This window comes from Chanodichthys erythropterus, chromosome 14 (genome assembly GCF_024489055.1).
Source record: "Chanodichthys erythropterus isolate Z2021 chromosome 14, ASM2448905v1, whole genome shotgun sequence".
NCBI classification, from domain to species: Eukaryota; Metazoa; Chordata; class Actinopteri; order Cypriniformes; family Xenocyprididae; genus Chanodichthys; species Chanodichthys erythropterus.
In genome coordinates, this window is record NC_090234.1 from 23,423,752 (window position 1) to 23,445,107 (window position 21,356).

The window sequence follows — 21,356 nt, forward strand, 5'->3', positions numbered from 1 at the left end:
GAGAGGGAGGTGGGGCAAAAGCCTCTCTAGTTAACCCTTCACTATCTTTTGCAATGTAATATTGTACACGTTTTTGTGAAACACAATTCACATGCACATATATATATATTTATACATACATATGTATGTATATAGTATACAAATGTATTTGTCAAATGTGATAAGTCATTTAATTAATTTCTATCAGTTGCTGTTATTTTCATTTCCCCTCACTGCGTTCCAGTATATAACTTTTGCAGTGATGTATTATAAATATTCATAAATCCCCTTCCACTAATATTGAACAATAATAAAACACATATTTTGGATTCATTAAAAACTTTAATTGATTTCTTAATTGAACTTCATAAAATACATGAATATATGTATCAGCATAATGAAATACAATGCACAAAAATAATTTAATGGCAAGAGCTATACAAAATTGGATGGGAAAAAAAGTATTTTTCACAGTGTGATACAGGGTCCTTTATAATGCATATTCCAAAGCACAACAGAATCATATACAACTGGAGATAAAGAAGTTGACATATTCACATGATTCACTTCAGCTGATCAGTTTCGTATGTACACATGCAGCTTATGTCTTGCTGAAACAGTGGTCTTCTTTAGCTATGCTTCATGTGTCTTCGGTCTCTCCACAAAGTGGAGGTTAACCTGTCTGTCTGGCCCAAGCACTGTGCGATTGACTGACTGAACCTCACCTACAGTTGGGTCCGGTCTGATTTCAAACAACTTGATTAGCTGGAATGAAAAGATGCAATCAAAAGCACAATTTAATGTAATTATACAAAATAATTTTACAAAATAATGTAATACAACTGTCTGGCATAAAATCAAAAATAAATCTGTCTGTTTTTCTTACCCTTGCCAAAGCCAGATGCATCTCTAATTCAGCAATGCGACGGCCAACACAGCCTCTGACTCCAAAGCCAAACGGGATTGACCCAAATGGGTTGGGTCTTGTTCTGCCATCTCGGAGCCAGCGGTCAGGTTTAAACTTTCGTGGTTCTGGGAAGACTTTCTCATCATGGCTGATTGCATAGTGGCACAGAGTGAATGTTGTCTGTTAAAAAAAAACAGCTGATTTAGTGATGCCAATTTCTAAACTGGCAACTCTTCTTTTCTTCCTAACAACATGAGGACAATTTACCTTTTTAGGGAAAAAGTGTCCACCAATGACAACATCATTTTCTGCAATAAGACGAGAATTCATAGGCACCACAGGATACATCCTGCACAGGAAATTACATGTTAAAAGAGAATTATAATATGCAAATATATATGCAGAATTTGCTGTTTGGTTAGCAACTGTCAACTTTTAGTTTGGCTTCTCAAAGATATATGATAGAAGAAAAGTGATGTGAAGCCAAGTATGGTTTCCAATACTCAGAGTTTGAGCTCTGCTTTTCACCCATCCAAGTGCACACACACAGCAGTGAGTATTGAACACACACCTGGAGCTGTGGTTGAGCCATTTTACTGCGGCGCCTGGGGAGCGATTGGGGGTTAGGTACCTTGCTCAAGGGCACCTCAGTTGTGGGTAATGAGAGTGGAAGAGAGCGCTGTTCATTCACTCCCCCCACCTATATTTCCTCCCAGAACTGAGACTGACTCTCTAACCATTAGGCCACAACTTCCCCAATGCAATCACAAAATTGCTGTCTGTAGGCAAAGTTACACAACATAATCCTCCACCTTAGTGTTTCCTTGATGACAGCTTTGAGGTAAGGCATGTTGTTCACTTCCTGTGCTGATGGGACTCTGTCACCCTTTAAGACTCTGGTTACATCCTGATATAGAGCCTCTTGAGCTTCTGGATCTCTTGAGAGGAGATACAGTGCCCACATTATGGTGTTGGAGGTCTAGAACATGAAGAGAAACAAAGCCTTATGTTCAATCATTATAAAACACTTATATATTTTGTTTAAATGGTCAAAGCTAGAGTCAGTTTTTCTTACTGTGTCCACTCCAGCCAACAGCAGCTCAGAAATGCTTCCATAAACGTCTTTACTGCTCATCTTAACACTGGAAAGCAGATAGGTGAGATACTCCCCGGCAACCTCCTGATTTGCATCCACACGCCTCTGAATGGCCTCCATCTTCATGTCAATCATCTTTCCGGCTGTGTTTAATCCGTAAGCACAATACATCATCACACCGCACAACAAGTCTGTATCTCTTGTAGTCTATCTGAAAAACCTGTGAACTAACAAGCTTACCGAATCTGAATATGCCCTCCCAGCCATTGAGGTACCACTGCCAAAATGGCAAGTAATTGCGAGTCCATTTGGGCAGCACCACCACAGGCATGCTGTAGGTGAACATTTGTGCAATAGAATTAATGAAATCTTGTGTCTCGGCAGGAATCTCTTTCTCCAGGCAGCCAATGCGTGTCTCAAACAGAATAGATGAGATTCCTGTATGAGAAAAGGATCGGGCAAAAAATTCACAATTATTGTGGGCAATAGAAAAAGATTAAAAGATCTGAGATTAAAAATCTCTTTTACAGAAGTGACCTGGCCAAGATGAGCAGCACAGAATACTTAAAAACACATCAAACACAGTAAAGAAAGACACATCATCAGTACAAATCAAAAACATTTACAAATCATTTCTTCCTTTAACAGCTCGCTAATAAAAGATTTGAAAGTGTTCATCGACACCGGGGTCTGTAATTTCAAGTTTTGTAAAAAGTTCCAATCACTGGGTGCCACATACCAAAAGGCTTATTTTCCAAATTCAGTTCGTACAGATGGAACTGAAAGGATGTACAAATCTTATCAATGCAAAGAATAAGCTCCAAAAGATTTATGTTGGGTAAGGGAGCAAAGATAAGGAGGCAACTGGCCCAAGATGGATTTATAAATAAAAAGGTACCAGTGTTTACGTCTGCGTGTTGATAATGACGACCAACCAGGGATGGGCAAAAATACATCAAAATGTATTTTAAAATAAAATACAAAATACCTTAATTTTAAATGTATCGAAATAAACTACAAAATACAGCAGCCAAACCATGTATCAAAACTACTGTATTTTTGTATTTTGAAAATACTACAAAATACTTTTACAAGGGAGCATGAAATTTCTTTGCAAACCTTCCATCAGTTAGCCTATTTGATCTGTCCCTTCACCATTACACTTACTCAGCTGATTAAACTGAAGTAAACAATGTTTGATAGCAACAGCTTTTCTCTGCCCGAGTCATGCAATAAATCTGACATATGCATCCAGTTAAAGGCACAATATGTAGGATTTTTAGATTAAAATATTCAAAAACCACTAAAACAATGTTATATTTTTTGTTGACTTGTGTACTTACATTATCCCAAATGTTTCCAAGAAATTCTAAATCCAGAGAAAAAAGCAGTTTTAACCAGGACACACAACGTGTCCGTGCGTCGCCTATCAATGACATAATTACCCTCGATTTCCTATTTTATTTTGTCGAAAAACTATGGAAACATCAAAGACACTTTAGTACTGCAACTGTTTGGATACATTCATCGTCAGAAAACTCATCATGTTATATCGCTTAACACAATAAGGGCCAGATTTGCTAAAGGGGCAAATTACCGTGAGAGCGCAATTCCACAAATGTGTTGATGGGAGTGGCAAGTTTTGCATGTGATCTGCTGACGGTCAGATCATTTACATAATGACTAACGCAATCTACCAAGAGCAGTGCAAATTAGAGTTGATTCGCAAAAAATCAGAGCTGAATCCTGATGCTGATGTTCTCATCAGGTGCAGGTGGACACAGGCGCAACTTAACATGTAATCTGACAAACACATACACATACCTATAGGCCAACATAGCTTGGCAAACGATATGTTCGGATAAGGTCTTAGTCTGGCATTTTAAAGAAATTAATAATCCTTCTACCACGTGCTCTCTGTTCTCTGCGGTGTCTCCTCCTAGCAGCACCAATTGCAGCCATGTCACAAAATTGGTTCAGACGTGCTTTTTTAGGGCGTTAAATAATGGTGTAAATACCAGTAAATTGACGAGCACAAACATTAGTAAATCGCATCGTGTGATTCATTTAAATACCCTCCTCCCATAAGTTTTTGCATCTGAAATGGAAACTCCTAAAAATGCATATGCAATAAGGTCAGCCGCAAACAACTCGGTCCACGCGTTTTCAGAGCTAATTTTATACTGCGTGTCTTTAGTAAATACCGGCAGTAGTTTTTTACCGCCAAAAGAGGGTTTGCGCTGGCACAAGCAGTTAGTAAATCTGGCCCTAAGACTTTTTGTTTGAATCTTGTTTTCTTGATTTACAGCGAGTACCATGTTTTACCATGACTAATATCGATCTATTTTACTGCAGTGTGCATCAAGTGTCTTATAGTAGCCGCTGAGCGAACGCACAGAGTAGCATTATAACAACTTTCAACACCAAATGTATCTAATATGATAAGCAGCGCTGCTTTACCCTACGTGCACATGACCGGAAGAAGCGGAAGCGGTGACTGTGGCATAATAAAAGATCCGCTGCTGTCAAGCTGTGTGTCGCACTCGTCTCTCATTAGTAATCGCTCCAGTGGGCTCGTTACTGCTCTCACAGCATTCGGTCCTGCTCTGCTTCATACTACATAACGTTAATATACATGATTATATATACATAAACATGATTTCTGCCTGAGTCCTGTCCCGATTCTTTTCCACCGGCTGTAGACGTGAAGACAATACATCCCATGATTCCGTGAAATCAAGGTGTCATCGAGCTTCGCCTTTATTTTGAATTAGCGATCTTTAGAGGCGAAAGTTTACATATTGTGGCTTTAACAGATCAAATACTCACATATCCCTGTGATCTTCCAGATGAAGGTTAGTTTTAAAGTAACCAACAGTATAATGTTTGCAAATGACTGTAATGAATGATTGTATCCTAATTTAGTTACTTGTGTTTGGTAATGAAGGGCCTACTTTGCATCAGCAACACTGACTCAATGACAAACAAGTCATTCATAAGAAGACAACTCATGGCACCTGTATTCATAGCAACTAGTTTATAACCAATTAATCATTTGATTGTTAATCATAAAAATTACGGGGCTGCTGCTCAGTAATGTTTTCAAGAACATTTTGTAAATTGGTATTCTATTTTGCCTAGGCTTCCAAAATGAAGACCAAAACTTAACATGAACTGTTTAAAATTATAGCAATTCATGCTAAAAATTGATGGAAAGCTGGCAGTCTGCACGTTTCTTTACGACCTTCTTCCATATGGATCAATTTTCTGTTCTGATCGCAACAAGTCTCTGAAAACTACAGAGTAGGCACCAATCAGAGGCCGCAATTTTGATGTCATCATGTAGACTTCTTACAAAGTATTTTACAGTATTTTGATACAAAATACAAAACCCCAGTTTTATTTTAATTTTTCATGCTATTGGTTGGCATGCATGATAAATTAGCATGTACTATAATATGAAGACTATAGTTTGTTTTATGAAAATGGATCTTTAAAATCTACAATACAGTAAATTTGTTGCAGCACCCAAAGCAGATCGCTGTTTCTTTTGCATGACAACATATCTGGGATCTTATAGCAGAAGGATGCCACTCTGTAAAATAACTTAATAATAATAAAAATATATCTTAATACTTTAAACTATTTTATTAAGTTTGAAATAACTGAATTAATAAATGTAATTAAAAAAACTGTGTCCAGTATATTTTAATATTACGTCTTCTACACTACTGTTCAAAAGTTTGGGCTCCTTAAGATTATTATTATTATTCTTTTTAATTAATATTTTTATTCAGCAAAGACGCATTAAATTAAAATAAATAAATGCTGTTCTTTTAAACTTTCTATTCATTGAAGGAAAAAAAAATATGCCAAAGTTTCACAAAAAAAGGTTAATTATTGTTAATTATAAAAAAATATTGCTCATAGTTAGTTCAATTAACTAATGCATTAACTAAATGTTAAGAAATTAGACAATTGTAAAGTATTACTGATTTTATCTCATTTCAAGTGCGTATGGAGAGGAAATACCTTCAAGGGAGAAGCGGTAAAGCTCATTGGTCAAGTTAGGGACAAGATCACCAGTGGGGCTCATTTCCCGCAGATAGTAAATCCGTTTGATGAAGTCTGTGACCACCGCATTGACCACATCTCCATACTGAACAGAGTCCTTTGGATGCAGCATGCGTTTGTTCAGCACTGCCCGCAGTTTGTACCATTTCTCTCCTTCTCTGTTGAAGAACATATTCTCTTTACAAAAGGGCAACAAAAACAACAACATGATAAGTTTACATAACACCACACAGCTACATTAGCCAAATGCACTTTCACCTCATAAAATCTCCCCACATGTAGTCTTACATAATGTATAGGTTGCAAAACATACAAATGTTATGGATACAGAATCATTGTGCCAAATGTTTTACTCTGTGAAAGGACCGTAGCCGATGCCTCTCATGTCACGATACTCTGTCCACAGAGTCATGTCTCCTCTGCAAGGAAACTTCTCATCTTTTCTAAGGAGTTCCTCCAGTAAGTCCACACTGTTTATTGAAATGGATTGGAAGTTTCCAGCATTCACTTTGTACAAGGAGCCATAAAGCTGCTTTTCATATAACTGGAGAGATGAAAAACAAGAGTTGAAGAACAAACAAGATGTGTAAGTGAAGAAAAAAATCTGGTTAATTTTGAGCTAAATTGCATTGCATCTCCAAACTGGTTTAGAGCAACAAAACAGTGACAGCGTGAGTACATAAAAGGAGGCAGAAATCATTTTAACAGTTCTACAGTTACAGTCACATGATAAATAAACTACAGCTGTGGTATCTCTTTGTACCTGTAGCTCATGCATGCGATTCATGTACCCTTTAAAGATCAGTCTGTACAGCATCCTAAATGTTGTGATCTCTGGGAGGTCAGCCACAGTCTTGAGCTTCCCGTGGCTGTCCTGGACAGTGACAGAAGCAGCAGCATTACCCACTGCCCCTCTCCTGATGTCCGTGGTCGCTGTCTTGGGCCTCAGAAGACCAAATCCAATCCTTCTTTCTGCAGAGCTCCATGCAAAACGAACAGCCATTACGGAAGCAGGGAGAAGAGTGAAGGAAACACTGATCCTGTTTTACATGGGAGGGAGAGGGAGGTGGGGCAAAAGCCTCTCTAGTTAACCCTTCACTATCTTGAATGTAATATTGCATGTTTTTTTTCTTTTAAACAGGTGAAACACCATTCTCATGCACATAATGATACTTCAACTCTAGAGAAAATGGAAATTTACTTCACTCAAAAATGTCATTCTTTACTCACCCTCATGTCATTTTAAAACCATTGTCTTTCCTCTGTGGAACACAAAAGATGTTCTTTTTCATACAATGAAAGTGAATGATGACCACAGCTGCCCCTGGTCCCTGGAAAACAGTAGTGTGAACATTCTGCTAAATTTCTTCTTTGGCGTTACATCAAAGAAATGAGGTCAAACAGGTTTGGAATGACATGAGGTTAAGGAAACGATGACAGATTTCAATCTGGTGAACTATCCCTTTAACATTAACCTCTGTACCAGTTCCTACAGGGCGTAGTGAAAAAACACACAGAAAAGGTTTTGAACCTTTTCAAAATCACATACCTGTTTTACAATGGCTCTTTTCCCTAAAAGAAATGTGCTGAATGTTTAGTAAATTTTTTTTCAATCACCTAAAAAAGGTTAGATTACATATATTATATTGATGTTAAGTGCAAAAAATAGATTTCTCTCTGAGCTAAGCAAATATTATAACAATTAATACATCATTTCATCTGTTGTTGTGTAACCAATACCAATAACAAAGGAAAATAGACAGATTTTCCACAAGTTGGATTTTATTGCTCCAAATGTGTGAAGAGTCCTTATCCAGACGGTGTAAATGTCAAAGAATGATTCAACCACACTGTTTATCACTCGCCTGTTGCTCAGTCTGCATCATTCAAAAGTCTGTATTGTCTCTGTAGGTATTCACTGCTTGATCTCTGCAATGTTTTTGATGGAGCCAGCCGGGTCTGTCTTGTAGAGCATAAAGTGTCCTTGTACCTGAGCGGCGCTGAGGTCTGTGTGTGCTGCCAGCGCCTGCTCGGCGAACCTCTCCGCCTCGGCCGCAGACTCCTGAGGGTAAAACCTCCGGAACATCTGAGTCAGCTGCCAGTGAGAGCAGTGGCCCACGTACTGCTTCAGATCAACACGGCCAGGTCGGACAAGAGCCGGATCCAGTCTTCAGCACACAGAGGGAAAAAAAAAAGAAGAGAAATGGGAGAAAGGAAACAATACAGTGTCACCAATACCAAGAAAAACACACGGTTCACGGTTGCAGGTGTTCATGACTACTGGGTATTTCATTCATTATTACTGGATTTTTAAAAAAATATATATATATTTTATCAAGATTTCACAAAAAGCAATTTAAAGAGAAACTAGAGCATTATATATTGAATGAATGAATATTAGATTTTTTTGTACAAAATATATTTTGTATTAAAATTTGTATTATTGTTATATATTAAATATATATTCTGTCATCAATTACTCGATTACTCGGTTCAAAAGACTTAATGGAAGGACAGAAAACTATCAGATTTCAGTAAAAATATCTTCATTTGTGTTTTGAAGATGAACAAAAGTCTTATGAGTTTGGAACAACATAAAAGGTGAGTAATTGATGACAGAATTTTCATTTTTGGTCAAACTAAGCCTTTAATTATAATAAATATATAATATATATATAATAAAATTTTTAGAGGCAAAAGGGCAAAACAATCAATCAGGATTTTACATTCCAAAGTACAACAAACAAAAAGGTAATGCATAATTCATGATGAACAAGTTGCAGTAATGAGTTTTACCTGTCAATGAAATTAGTTGTCATAAACACAATTCGGGCCTCTGAAGATGCAACTCCATCCAGAGCGTTCAAAAGTCCACTGAAAGTGAGCCTTCCCATACCCTGAAAAGCCAATGGATCTGTAAGAACACATGGAAAGAAAGACTGAATTACATCAACAAATGCAGGAATATTCCACTGTACTGTTGACGTTATGGCAAGGGCCCAACCTTGATTATCATGATTAATCACATGTGATGGTAATTACATTATATTATAAATAGACAGAATTCAGAAGCACAACAGTCTGTGAGACATACTCTCTGTGGGCTGAAGCTCCCGGCTGACGAAGGCTGCATCCACGTCCTCTAGCAGGATGATGCTTTGCTGCGGAGCGACACTCAGCAGGTGGTTGAGGCGATCGTCAGACAGGCTGCGGTCACTGAGACTCATCAGACAGATGCTGTAACCCAGCTCACCTGCCAGCGCAGTTCTGAAATACCATCAGAATAGTAAGACTCAAAATCGCACTTTTGATCTATGTGTAAAATTGCTTTTTTGCAAGCAGCAATACTATACCATTTAAAAAGTCAGATGTTATTTGCACTGCATGTATAAATAGCAGCATGTTCCATTTGCATTTTGTCTAGCAACATATACCATTAAAGAATAATACATACATATACATATATACAAAATAGTACACTAATGTTCAAAAAGTTTGGGGTCTGTACGATGTTTTAATGTTTTTGAAAGAAGTCTCTTAAGCTCACCAAGGCTGCAATTACAGTGGTGTGAAAAAGTGTTTCCTGATTTTTTATTTTTTTGCATGTTTGTCACACTTTAATGTTTCAGATCATCAAACAAATTAATATGAATCAAAGATAACACAAGTAAACACAATATGCAGTTTTTAAATGAAGGTTTTTATTATGAAGGGAAAACAAAATCCAAACCCACATGGCCCTGCGTGAAAAAGTGCTTGCCCCCTAAACCTAATAACTGGGTGGGCCACCCTTAGCAGCAACAACTGCAATCAAGCGTTTGCAATCATTTGCAATGAGTCTGTTACAGCACTGTGGAGGAATTTTGGCCCACTCATCTTTGCAGAATTGTTGTAATTCAGTTTGAGCATGAACCACCTTTTTAAGGTTATGCCACAGCATTTCAATAGGATTGAGGTCAGGACTTTGACTAGGCCACTCCAAAGTCTTCATTTTGTTTTTCTTCAGCCATTCAGAGGTGGACTTGCTGGTGTGTTTTGGATCAACTTGAGGTCATGAACAGATGGCCGGACATTGTCCTTCAGGATTTTTTGGTAGACAGCAGATTTCATGGTTCCATTTATCACAGCAAGTCTTTCTGGTCCTGAAGCAGCAAAATAGCCCCAGACCATCACATTACACTCTCGTCAGTCCACAGAGTATTTTCCCAAATGTCTTGGGGATCAAAACTGAGACGAACCTTTATGTTCTTTTTGCTCAGCAGCGGTTTTCGTCTTGGAACTCTGCCATGCAGGCCATTTTTGCCCAGTCTCTTTCTTATGGTGGAGTCATGAACACTGACCTTAACTGAGGCAAGTGAGGCCTGCAGTTCTTTGGATGTTGTTGTGGGGTCTTTTGTGACCTCTTGGATGAGTCATCGCTGTGCTCTTGGGGTAATTTTGGTCGGCCGGCCACTCCTGGGAAGGTTCACCAATGTTCCATATTTTCGCCATTTGTGGATAATGGCTCTCACTGTGGTTCGCTGGAGTCCCAAAGCTTTAGAAAAGGCTTTATAACCTTTTCCAGACTGATAGATCTCAATTATTTTCTTTCTCATTTGTTCCTGAATTTCTTTGGATCTCAACATGATGTGTAGCTTTTGAGGATCTTTTGGTCTACTTCACTTTGTCGGGCAGGTCAAATTTAATGCCGTGTTCCAGGCAACCCGTTACCCTTGGTTTTCCATCCTTCTACCCGTGAAAGTGCACTGGAACGGCAGTCAAACCCGTGACTTCCCACCCATGAACTCGTACTAGATCGATGTGCTCCCAGTTACGGGTTCTGACGTCACATAGCCCGCAAAACACCAATGGTAACCCCTACGGATGTGGTGTTTATGCAAGTGCATGGTAAAATAAAAAGTATAACAGCTTCTCTTGCCTTATGCGCCGTTTTCCTCCTCTGTTTCCCTCAAATAAGCAAGGAGTAAGCACCTTTGGCGATAGAAATAATTGTTAATGAGCATAAGCCCCATACGGTCCGCCATGTTGGTTTGTTTACACTTTTACGCAGTTTGGCGTGACTTTCCTGGAACGCTACAAAGTCGTGAGTCATGATTTGGAGTCGTGACTTACGGGCTCAAAAACCTGCCTGGAACGCAGCATAAGTGATTTCTTGATTGCGAACAGATAAGGCAGTAATCAGGCCTGCGTGTGGCTAGAGAAACTGAACTCAGGTGTGATAAACCACAGTTAAGTTATGTTTTAACAGAAGGGGGCAAGCACTTTTACACACAGGGCCATGTGGGTTTGGATTTTGTTTTCCCTTCATAATAAAAGCCTTCTTTTAAAACCTGCATGTTGTGTTTCCTTGTGTTATCTTTGATTCATATTTAAATTTGTTTGATGATCTGAAACATTAAAGTGTTACAAACATGCAAAAAAAAAAAAAATCAAGAAGAGGGCAAACACTTTTTCACACCACTGTATTTGTTCAAAACAACAGTAAAAATTGTGAAATATTATGATTATTTCAGCATCATTACTCCTGTCTTCAGTGTCACATGATCTTTCTGAAATCATTCTAATATGCTGATTTGCTGCTCAAGAAACATTTCTTTTTATTATTATCAATGTTGAAAACAGTTGTGCTGCTTAATAAGTCTGGAAAAATTCTGTGATAAATAGAAAGTTCAAAAGAACAGCATTTCAATTTAATGTGTCCTTGCTGAATGAAATAATTCATCTCTTAAAAAAAAAAAAAAAAAAAAAAAAAAAAAAAAAAACACACAATTCGCCCCTCTGATATTTATTTATAACTGAACATCACCAGCCACTGTTGTTGTAGCTTTGACTGCACTAGACTTCTGGGGTAAAAACTGCACTCTATATAAAAACAATACTTTATAAGACACTATTATTCATTCATAGTAACATAAGAAAGTAACTGTACTTACATAAAGCTGCTCTTTCCACAGCCTGGGGGTCCATATAGTAGATAGCCCCTCCTATATGGAATGCCTTATTGAAGCATATTCAAAAACAAACTGAAATTAGATATGAATTAAAACATAAAACAAAAGCAATACTTTGATTTATAACAATGATTTCTAGTGACATTAGAGATATGCATGCTTTTTTTGCTCATATGGAAGTTTAAAAACAGATTTTTTGACTAAAGTTATTATTTTTTATTTCACCTCTGTCAGTGTACCACTTAGGATTGCCTATGAATTCTTTTACATCATCCACAATCCTCTCCGCCAAACCATTCTCCAGCACTACAGAAGACAGGGGTCGTCGTCGCCTTGGAAACCCGAATGGCCTCCACTCCGCTCCAAGTGCAGTGTACATCACAGTCCGGCCCTCTTCCTGCTTTAAAGCAAGTTCACGTGCTGTACGGACACAGAATCAATCATTAAGGCTGCAACACATTTCTAAAGAATTCAGCTGACAGTCACATACCTTCTTGAAGTATGTTGAAGAATATCTGCCGGTCTCTGCCCAGAGCAGTGAAGGTGACAGACTCCCAGGGTGTTCCAGTGTGCAGGTCCACCATCTGCTTTTCCCTGGTCCTCTCCACTCTGATCCACTTCCTGCCATACCTGAAAACACATAGCCTCGATTAGTGAGATGAATACCTAGATGTGCTGCTTTGATCCCTGTAAGTAATGTAACAATAAGGGGTATAATGAGCAGAACTGCACATTGACTGGTAATGCTAGTCAGTCCTTACGAAGATAGCAGCTAGACCTAATAAATTAATATTATAAATATACAAAAAAATAAATACATAAATTATGATCTTACCAAATTATATGGTTGCCTGGACTTGGATGGAAATCAAACTGCGTATGGACTCGCCCACTCTCATGCTGCATATATGAGGTCTCAACACTCAGATGCTGGGTGTGTTTGGCATGTTTAGTGATCCAGCTTAAGAGCCAGTGATAACTTTTATCTCTGCTGGGGACCTCCAGTGTGATCATGTAATTTCTCCTAAAAAAGATCATGCCAAACTGTGCCCCTTTTCTGGCAACTGCAAGTGCTGTGCCAATACCAACTAGCCCAAATCCTGCCCCAAAGTAAGGGTTGTCCTTCAGGGCTCCAATGAAATCTGACAGGGTCATGATGAAGGTGTCTTAAGGTTCTCCTAAGCAATTAACTAAAGTCTTTTTGTCCCTTCCAAGCAATATGCATCCTACATTCACAGCACATGAGGTGAAACCATTTTCATTCTGACGAGAGACTGATAAAACATACAAAGCTGTCACTATTCAGGTCTATATTTTTTATTTAAATAAATGCAGAATTAAAAAGTCACTATACTTACGGTAGTGCAAATATCACACCGCATTTTACAAACAACATTTTCTCTGTTAGCTTAAAACAGTCAAACGGAAAAGGTGTGAATCAGATAAATAGTGCAATAAAGCAGAGGCTACCTACAGTTACCACTCGGTCTCTCTCATTGCAGCGTGAACAAATCATTCTTTTGGGTGAGTCGAATCTTTTTTACTCGGTTGAATCGATTCAAATATCAGTCCTACTTTAAATTCGTGTTTTTTTAACCAGGCCTGCGTCTCAATGTGCATACTATCTATCCTAAATAGTATGTGAAATTAGTAATATTCAATACTATTTACGGTTGATAGTATGCACATTGGAATGTTCTTTCGGGCAAACTGTTCAAAAGAACCGATTCACTCAAATTAAATGGACAAATCACATGGCGACCTCTGTGTTATTTCCGTTGTTCGGGAAAATAGTTCCGTATGAATTGTGTTTCATATTAATAGTTCCGTTGAGACGGTTTACAACGTAGTCTCGTTATGACACTTTTGGGTATTTTTATGAACAGTTATCTCTAGAATTGGGGTGTTTAATAATTGATAATTCTTCAACATGTATACAAAATGATCATGTCAAAATATTTTTTCCTCTTTGAACAGAAAAAGGCCAGAAATGACGCCGCTTACATTGTTTCCATCATCACAAGTGAAGGTAATATCTTATCAATTAATTTAAGTAATGAGTATAATAAAGGTTTTTTATTTAATATGTTAACACTATTATTGTAACCTGATGATGACCATATTCGAGCAGTTTGCTGTTTGAAACCTTCCTTGAGAATGCGTTGTTTATTTGTTTATCAGACCAAATGAAACACGAACCTAGGCGCAGTAGGTCTAAAATATGTTTAATAGAAACATGTTTGCTCCAACAAAACCTCTTCCTAACTGTTTAGATAATATTTGTACTGTATTAATGTGCACTGTATTAATGTGTGTACTGTTACTGCTTATTGCTTTATATCCTTTATGTTGTGTTAAAACTGATCGGCTTTCAATCTCAAGTCTGGTGTTCCAGAAACCATTTAATCATTTGATCTCATTGGTGATGCAGAACAGTCGTTTTGCCCTTTGAGACAGAAACACTTACTGAAGTTTTACCCCTCTTGATAGACATTATCCCGTACTGACTGATGTCCTGTGGAGTTTTACCCGAATTATAATATGGACCAACAAGAGCCTGGATGTGATGCAGAACAGCTCATGCATGTGGAAAATGATGCAACAGGTAAAATACAATTATGCTTATAAAAACTTAACATTAATTATATATTCAGTAAGACTTTTGGCATGCATGTGTGTCTGGAATATTTGATTTTTATTGGTCAGTTGTTAGATTCACTTCTCTCATATCACTCTATATTTGCCAGTAAAATAATTACAACCCCAGATCAATGTTTTTTTATTTGTATAAAAATATATTGTACAATCAGTTAGTTATGATCACAAAATCTCATATCACCCTAACCTGAAGGAGGTAATTTTGTAATAATGACAGGCTGATAATACATTATACCACATATATTAGGTATGCAATTTGTCTTTTGTCAATAATAAGTGTTTTATTTTCTATCTCCTGTAGTTTTGTCTCATTTGAAGGAGACGGATATGCCTGTGCAACCTAGAAGCAGGAAAAGTGTAGCCAAAAAATTGAAAGCTTCAACAAAAAAGGGTAAAAAATCTGCCTCCATTACCCATGGAAAGTCTCCATCTAAAGGTAAATACCATGTATGTTATGAAATGTTGTGATTAAAATAACTCTAATCCCAGGTCTGACCAGTTCCCATTTTTCTGTTTAGTGGGACATGTTGCTGAAGGCACTGAACACATGTTTCGCACCCACATCTGCTCTGAATGCAGACGCTGCTTCAAGACTCGCTCCCATTTGATAGAACACATGCGCATCCACTTTCCCGACCCCACTCTGCAATGTCCCACCTGCAAACACTATTTCACTAGCAAAAGTAAGCTACGCATCCACATGCTGAGAGAGACGGGACAGAAACTGCACCAGTGTCATCTATGTGAGTACGGAGCAGTGGAACGCAACTCTTTGCGACGACACCTTGCCAGCGTGCATGGGCATCAAGAGGATGATATTCCCAATGGAGAGCTGTTTAAGTGCCCAACTTGCCAAAAGACATTCAGTCAGAGTCAGGCATTAAAGATCCATATGAAGTCTCACAATAAGACACAAGGTGGACAGCCATTGCTTTGCTTTCAAAAAGGCTGCTCATTTCAGTGTACAGAAAAGAAGCAGCTTCAAAAGCATGCATTAGATGCACACCAAATTGAGGCCGTAGAGTGCCGTCATCACGCCTGTGGCGCCTTTTTCGAGAAGCAAGAAGACATGGAGAAACATTTCCGCACACATCAGGCTTATCACTGCCCCCACTGTGACTTCTCGTGCTCAAATAAGAGCTATTTTCAGCAGCACAAAAGGCAAGGACATCCAGGGAAACAAGAACTGAACTGTAGCTTCTGCCCTTTCTCCACCCTCAACCCTGTAGAGTTTGATCAACATGTTGGTCACTTTCATGCCAATGAGAAAACACAACATTGCCCGCAGTGCAACTTTGTAACAGCTCACAAAAGAGTCCTGAAAAGACACATGCTGATGCATACTGGTAAGATATTCAATTTTTCAGCATAGAAGTGCTTATAGGGATAGGTCACTCAAATAAAAATTAGTAATTTTATTCACACTCTTGTTATTCAAACCCTGTATTATTTAATGAAATACAAAAGAAATTAGGCCCTACTTTACAATATAATACATAAATGTAACAAAAGTAGTCCATACAAATCGTGTGATATATTCTAAGTATTCTGAAGTCATACAGTATATTTGTGTGAGGAACCAAATGAAACGTAGATATCTTCCCCTTTGCCTCTCAAAATTCATAGCAAGCTTTTATGATACTTCTACAGTGTTTTTTTTTTTTTTTCCTTTTTGGAGTTTGGCAGTATTAATCACCATCCACTTTTATTCTGTGGAAAAGAACAGCATGGATATTACATCTTCATTAGCGTTTCACATAAAATAATACAGAGTTTGAAATTAAATGACACTGAGTAATTGATGATAACATTTTTATTTTTGAATGAACAGATTGAACATTTATATTTACAGGTGAAAAGCCCCACAAATGTACACAATGTGACTTCAGATGCCGTGATGAGACGTACCTTTCAAAGCACATGCTGACGCACTCCAATGACAAGCAGCACATGTGCTCAGAATGTGGATATGTTACGAAATGGAAACACTATCTCAGTGTCCACATGCGTAAGCATGCAGGAGATCTGAGGTTTGTACCTTGTTTGTAACTAAAATGTAATAAAAAAAACATTTCAGTTTATTTTATTAAAAATCAATTTTTACTAAATTTTACTGACCTGCCTCTCATCTCTCTCAGGTACAAATGTAATCAGTGTCCATATCGTTGCCACCGCATTGACCAGCTGAACAGTCATAAACTCCGTCACCAGGAAAAATCCCTGATCTGTGAGGTGTGTGCATACTCCTGCAAGAGAAAAACTGAACTGCGCAACCACATGCAGCTGAAGCACTCCACAAACGCAGATCCCCAAACTCCTGTTTACCAGTGCAAGTTTTGCCCTTACACAACAAAGTACCGGCAAGCCCTGCATAACCATGAGAACTGCAGACACACCCGGACACGTGTGTTCCGGTGCGCGCTCTGCCAGTACACCACATTTAGCAACACCGGGCTTTTCCTGCACAAAAAGAAATCTCACGGATATGTGCCTGGAGATGTGGGGTGGCTTGAGAAGTATGCAGAGAAAGAGAAAGAGCAGAACTCTGCGGATTTGACACACAACTTTTTCTCCAAAACCGCAGCACCTCAGACTTCAGATTCAGAATATAGGGAAGAAACAGGTAATACAAAACAGTCTAATAAGACTGTAGATGACTCACAAGATATGTCTATAAATGATAATGAGGATGAAGCAATAGCAGCCACTATTGGACGAACTGAGGAAATTACTTTAGTACGGCAGGTCAGTCTTGGTATTGAGTCTGCAAGAGAAGAGGCAAGTAATCTTTCTGAAGGACATCCAACTGATAAAGAGCAGTGCGGCACCCCACTTTTTACTTCCCAAACCAGCACGGAGAGCACACAAATGATTCTTGCTGAGACAGTAAACATACAGCACACTGCATTTGATGCACAAGTTAAGAGTCATGTTGAATTTCACAAATTGCATATAATCCACCAGAACTTCCCAGAACCATCAATTGAGGATGATGATGTCAATGCAGGTTGTGAGGATCAAAGTGACTCTGAAGACCAGCCTCCAGTGACAGAGACTGTAAAGAGCAGGGAGGGACAACATCAGGATAACTCTGTAGAGCCCTCAGCTTCTGAGACTTGTCTGAAGGTCATGAGAAAACAGGATAAAGACCAGGCTAAAGCACTCATACTAGAGGGCAGGGTGCAGATGCTTGTTGTCCAGACGCGGGACAATATGTATCAGTGTAGCCGTTGCTCCTATGTGACCAGAAAGCAGGCAGCATTAATCAGGCATTGCAAGTCATCTTGCCAGGTCATGAAAGCAGGACTACGTTGCCAGGACTGTGGCATGAAGTTTAAACAGCAACGTTCTTTGAACACCCATCGCCTCCGGAAGTGCCTGTCACTGCTGAGGGGCAGAAAGAAGTTTGATTTTGCAAACTCTGTAGGTAAATCAGGGAGCTGTGTAGGTAGTTCAGAGAATGATGCATCTATACAGATGCAGAGTACGACTCCTAAATCAGGATTCCTCACAATACAACCTGAACCTTTTGAAGTCACTGATTCTACAGATTCAAGAGTACAAGGTTCAGCTGAACCTGAAGGCCCACAGTCTCCCATTATAACTGTAGTAAATGAGGAAGGAGGGAAGGCAACTGTCAGGAGTAGAAACAAGCTGGCTGAAGTGGAGGGATCGGTAAACGATGAGACCTCTGGCTATATTGAAGATGATGGTAGGTATACTTGCAGAAAATGTCCTTTCTCATCTGTCAGGAAAGTCACAATAGATCGGCATTGTGCAACATGCAGCGGAAGCACCCATAAGGTACGTCTGGCTAAAATGGGAGAGCAATTTGAGCTAGAGTATAATCCTAGTGACTCAGACCATGATCCAGAGGAAGATGGGGCAAATGACTCAGAAAGAGATTCAGCAGAAGAAGAGAGACCTCAAAACCCCAAACCTCGATTCTCATGTCCCAACTGTCCTTTTCTTTGTCACCAGAAGAGAGCTCTAGCAAGCCATGAGATAAAGGGCTGTTTAAAACCAGATGAATTACAGTGTCCGCACTGTTCATTTGTTGCCAAATCAGAAAAATCTCTCAACCATCATATAGTGGGTCATAAGAAAGACAAGAAGGCTACTGGGGGTAAAATGTCAGGTAACCTTCAATGCAATCTTTGCTCCTTTACCTGTAAACAAAAGCGCTGCCTTGCACAGCATGTTGCCGTGAAGCACGAGGGAGTCCGTCCTTACAGATGCCGCTTCTGTTCATTTAGCACAATTCGTCGTTACCGGCTGGAGGCCCATGAGTCCCTGCACACAGGTGTTGGGAGACATAGCTGTGAAGTCTGTGGCCAAACTTTCGGCACCACGTCCAGACTACGCTTGCACCATCAACGCATTCATGACAAACAGGCAACGCACTTCTGTTCACTTTGTGATTACAGAGCATATAACCTCAACGACATCAACCGCCACAACTTGAGCTGCCACACTGGTGATCTTACCTACCATTGCAGCAAATGCAATGCACGTTTCAGCTCCGAAGTAGCCCTGAAGCAGCACTACAACAGAGCACATCCAGATGCTAACAGCCTGTCTTGCACTCAGTGTAACTTCACCTGCAGCCGCCAAGCTGCTCTCAAAGCACATACGCAGCGTGAACATTCTGAAATCAAGACAAAAGGTCCTCAAGATGGTCCAGAAAAACTTAGTAAAATATCCATCACCCATCAGTGCTTGGTTTGTTCCTTCAGCACCCATAAAAGGCTCCTTCTGGTCCAGCACATGTTAGATGAGCATGAAGATGGGCCAGCAGAGGAGAAAACTCTCAAGTGTGATGTCTGTGGTTTCTCTTGCACCCACCAAGTGGTGTTTGACCAGCATGTGCGGTCACATGGAGGAACATGCCTCTTTAAGTGCACTGAATGTGAGTTTTCCACCAGGAACAAACAGAAGATCACGTGGCACATTCGAATCCATACAGGAGAGAAACCTTACCACTGTGAGATGTGCAACTATGCATGTGCTGATCCTTCAAGACTAAAGGTATGAATAACTATTAGCTAAGATGGTGATTCAAGGTTTGGCTATTTGGATTATGACATTTCTGTTGGTGCTCTTTATTTTAGTATCATATGAGGATTCACATGGAGGAAAGAAAATATCTCTGCCCAGAATGTGGCTACAAATGCAAATGGGTTAACCAACTAAAGTATCACATGACAAAACATACAGGTATGTGCTATAGTCTAACTTACTCTAACTGTAAAGTTCCTGCACACCTTTACCCCTTTTCCACCAAGGCAGTTTGAGTGCTGGTTCGGAGCCAGAGCCTAGTTTCAAATCAGTTCTTTGTCTTTCGACACACAAAGCACCAGCTCCGAACCAGGAAAAGTGGTTCGTAAGTAGCACCAAAACGTTGCTGGGCTTGAAGCAAGAACCGCTTGCTTCAGGGGCTGGGGGCGGGATTACCATGACCAACAAGACACCCGTGACCGCCATTTTTGAAATAGCGGCTAATCAAGCTGATAGTAGCTCGATTGTAATCTCCGTCTATATACAAATTACGGCAAGCCGTGTTTAGATGCCGATGTAGGTTCGCAAAGCCATGAGCATCAACAGTAGTGAAACATCCGCAATTGTTGATAAAAGGCTTGTTCGAGATGCATCGGAGCAGCGTGGACCGATTCGGTGGGTGCCGCCTATCCGCGGGAGCGTTTGTAGAGCATAAGACTTCTTGTGCTTTTGGATCGTTCTTGCGGAGCTTTGATGTAATGCGCCGATCGCTATGCCTGAAGTCGATGCATCTAGCCTGGTGTGTTTGTGTTTGGTGCTGCAGCGCTAGCTTTGCTGTGAAATATGAGACATATACAGTGACGCAAGACCTGGCACTGTGGTGGCTCTCTAGCCCGTGGAAAGGCAAACCGGTTCTTAGAAGGTTCATCAGTTGAACCAACTCTGGCACTAGCACTAGCTCTGAACTAGCACCTGGTTTGTGCTGGTGGAAAGGGGGTATTTGATGTTTTCCTCGTTTCTAACAGGTGCCAAACCGTATGCATGTGAGGACTGCGAGTACCGCACCAACCGTGCTGATGCCCTGCGCATCCACCGAGAGACACGCCATAGAGACGTGCGTTCCTTCATTTGCGAAAAGTGTGGAAAGGCTTTCAAGACACGCTTTCTGCTCAAGACACACCAGAGAAAGCACAGTGAGGAACGGCCTTACGTGTGCTCCATATGTCAAAGGGCGTTCCGCTGGCCTGCGGGTCTCCGCCATCATTACCTGTCCCACACCAATCAGCTGCCATTTAACTGCCTCCACTGTCCCTATCGGGCCAAACAGAAATTTCAGGTTGTGAAGCACCTTCAGAGACACCATCCAGACTTGCCTGTCCAAGATGGTGTGGGTAAAGACCAAGAGACCTCAAGTATGGGTACACAGAAGACATGGATTGGTGAAGAGAGACAAGAGGATGGGCAAACTGCATTAGAGCAAATGCAAACAGCAAGGGACATGTAGCCATGCACTGTTTCTGTATGCATTTAAATTGACATTTGTTCATGTGTAAGTATTACATGTCATTGTATTCAGAACCCTCATTCAAACCACAGAGAATAAACTTTTTCTTTTTTTTTTACAGAATGTTTATTCCTTTAAGGCATTAAAAAAAGATAATTACCTGGGCATATTCATAATAATGAGAGCATA

The 21,356-nt window shown here is 39.7% G+C and overlaps 3 protein-coding genes across 5 annotated transcripts; 1 reads left to right on the forward strand and 2 right to left on the reverse strand.

Annotated features, from left to right (window-relative positions):
* Positions 1-312: 312 nt before the first annotated feature.
* On the reverse strand, positions 313-7,083 carry LOC137035621 (sterol 26-hydroxylase, mitochondrial-like). Its single transcript, XM_067409092.1, has 9 exons — positions 6,820-7,083; positions 6,410-6,600; positions 6,015-6,214; positions 2,223-2,420; positions 1,962-2,125; positions 1,699-1,865; positions 1,154-1,235; positions 866-1,066; positions 313-744 (listed from the first exon to the last, which is right to left on the reverse strand). The coding sequence occupies exons 1-9, from the start codon at positions 7,057-7,059 to the stop codon at positions 613-615; spliced, it is 1,575 nt and encodes a 524-aa protein (XP_067265193.1). The 5' UTR covers positions 7,060-7,083; the 3' UTR covers positions 313-612.
* A 768-nt stretch (positions 7,084-7,851) lies between these two features.
* bcs1l (BC1 (ubiquinol-cytochrome c reductase) synthesis-like) lies at positions 7,852-13,514 on the reverse strand. 2 transcript variants are annotated; one of them, XM_067409863.1, is made up of 8 exons: positions 13,366-13,514; positions 12,843-13,281; positions 12,498-12,637; positions 12,233-12,427; positions 11,990-12,053; positions 9,151-9,323; positions 8,853-8,970; positions 7,852-8,224 (listed from the first exon to the last, which is right to left on the reverse strand). In XM_067409863.1, the coding sequence occupies exons 2-8, from the start codon at positions 13,160-13,162 to the stop codon at positions 7,972-7,974; spliced, it is 1,263 nt and encodes a 420-aa protein (XP_067265964.1). In that variant the 5' UTR covers positions 13,163-13,281; positions 13,366-13,514; the 3' UTR covers positions 7,852-7,971. The 2 variants fall into 2 exon arrangements, with proteins under 2 accessions (XP_067265964.1, XP_067265963.1); XM_067409862.1 differs by having other exon boundaries at positions 12,843-13,514.
* Positions 13,515-13,841: 327 nt separating this feature from the next.
* Positions 13,842-21,173, forward strand: znf142 (zinc finger protein 142). Of its 2 annotated transcripts, XM_067408793.1 has the most exons (9): positions 13,842-13,877; positions 13,985-14,036; positions 14,498-14,612; positions 14,967-15,101; positions 15,184-16,011; positions 16,518-16,695; positions 16,804-19,693; positions 19,777-19,882; positions 20,689-21,173. In XM_067408793.1, the coding sequence occupies exons 3-9, from the start codon at positions 14,549-14,551 to the stop codon at positions 21,165-21,167; spliced, it is 4,680 nt and encodes a 1,559-aa protein (XP_067264894.1). In that variant the 5' UTR covers positions 13,842-13,877; positions 13,985-14,036; positions 14,498-14,548; the 3' UTR covers positions 21,168-21,173. The 2 variants fall into 2 exon arrangements, with proteins under 2 accessions (XP_067264894.1, XP_067264895.1); XM_067408794.1 differs by having other exon boundaries at positions 13,850-14,036.
* The last annotated feature ends 183 nt before the right edge of the window (positions 21,174-21,356 follow it).